Source organism: Trichechus manatus, unplaced genomic scaffold (genome assembly GCF_000243295.1).
Source record: "Trichechus manatus latirostris isolate Lorelei unplaced genomic scaffold, TriManLat1.0 scaffold00123, whole genome shotgun sequence".
Taxonomy (NCBI): domain Eukaryota; kingdom Metazoa; phylum Chordata; class Mammalia; order Sirenia; family Trichechidae; genus Trichechus; species Trichechus manatus.
Window position 1 is genome coordinate 8,577,903 of NW_004444059.1, and position 1,428 is coordinate 8,579,330.

At 31.6% G+C, this 1,428-nt stretch overlaps 1 protein-coding gene across 1 annotated transcript in view; it reads right to left on the reverse strand.

Moving 5' to 3' along the window:
* Positions 1 to 1,428, reverse strand: part of LRRK2 (leucine rich repeat kinase 2) — a 155,486-nt gene that overhangs the window by 4,566 nt on the left and 149,492 nt on the right. Inside the window, exons 48-49 of the mRNA XM_023738875.1 lie at positions 1,137 to 1,160; positions 495 to 504 (exon numbers count right to left, since the gene is read on the reverse strand). Coding sequence (XP_023594643.1) covers positions 495 to 504; positions 1,137 to 1,160 — 34 coding nt within the window. The remainder of the gene's footprint in view (positions 1 to 494; positions 505 to 1,136; positions 1,161 to 1,428) is intronic.

Here is a 1,428-nt window from a genome sequence, read left to right on the forward strand (position 1 = left end):
TAAGAGATTAACACATTTCTGAAAAATACACACGCAAGAGAATTGACAATTATTTCATATTATCCCCCAATTATTCTAAATTGAATATAAACTGACTTAGGGTTTGTAACATATTGATTTCTCCTGGTAATAAACTACATATTACAACTAATATTTATCTCTGATTTTAGTTTTAATTTTAGTTCTTTCTGGTTCTCTACAGAATTTTAGAATGTCCAAGCATGCAAAGTATCATTCCTAAAAGAAATATTATCATAATATCCGCAAATTTAGGATACTGCAATAAAACCGTTGTTGTCAAGGATGCTTGGAAAATGAAGTGTTAGCCATTTATACCCACAGTGATAAAACATAAGATGTTGACAAAAATTTTAGCAGCACTGTCTTCAAATATTAAAGCAAGGAATATCTTTGCATCAACATAAGCCAGTCAAGTTATGAGAAAAACATTCACATGCTCATTCAAACGTGTAGAAAATAAATTGCTTGTTTACCATTTTCTTCCTTTGAAAAGAAAAGAAAAGGACGAACATTTTTAAATGTCTATGTTACAGCCAAGGACATCTGGCATTTTACATATTTTACAAACAGAGTGGCTACCACAGGCTCCATCTGCCTGGCAAACTCCTAGTTAGCCTTTGAGGCTTAACTTAAATGTCAGAGTCTTTGGAGTTCTTCCCTGAACTATCAAAACAGAAGAATCATCCCCTCTTCCCCACTGCTGTAACTGTAGTATTATAGACCTTACTGCAGTATAAAATTATACTTTTTAGTGTGTTCCTCACACGAAACTGGAAATGCAAGTTCTTTAAGGACAATGGCCTATTTTACATTCAACGGATTCATAATCCAGTAAAGAGTCAGAACAGATAAGTCCCTATAATATGCCAGGAAATTTGTTAAGTGGCTGGACAGAAAGATGGATGAATGCAGAATGAACTAACAAGAAGAATGAACTCACAAGAAATAGTAAAAATGGTTAAAAATTGCAACTATATTAAATAGATGACATGAGAATACCACAGCAATGTAACAATTTTTGTATATACTAAGGTAGGAATATTCTGTGTAGTTTTTCTTAATGTTTTCTATTCTGGCAAGAGAAATGGAAATTCAAAGTGTTACCTGATACTCACTTTGCTTTACTTTCTGGATGTTTGCTATATTTAACAGAAGATAGCTCAAATTAGTATAGAGTTTTAGAATTCATAAAACATTTTCATATGTTATCTTGTTTGATTATTAATTTAAAAAGCTACAATATATTACAAATCTTGGTTTTTGTAACTAAAGAAAGAAATGTTTACAAATATTAAATAATTTTCTCAAGACCATGAAGCTAACATGTTGTAGAACCAGGACTCAAAACACAACTCTTCTGGTTCCAAAAGCAGTGATCTTTCACTATTCCATTATGCTTTTCAGTCA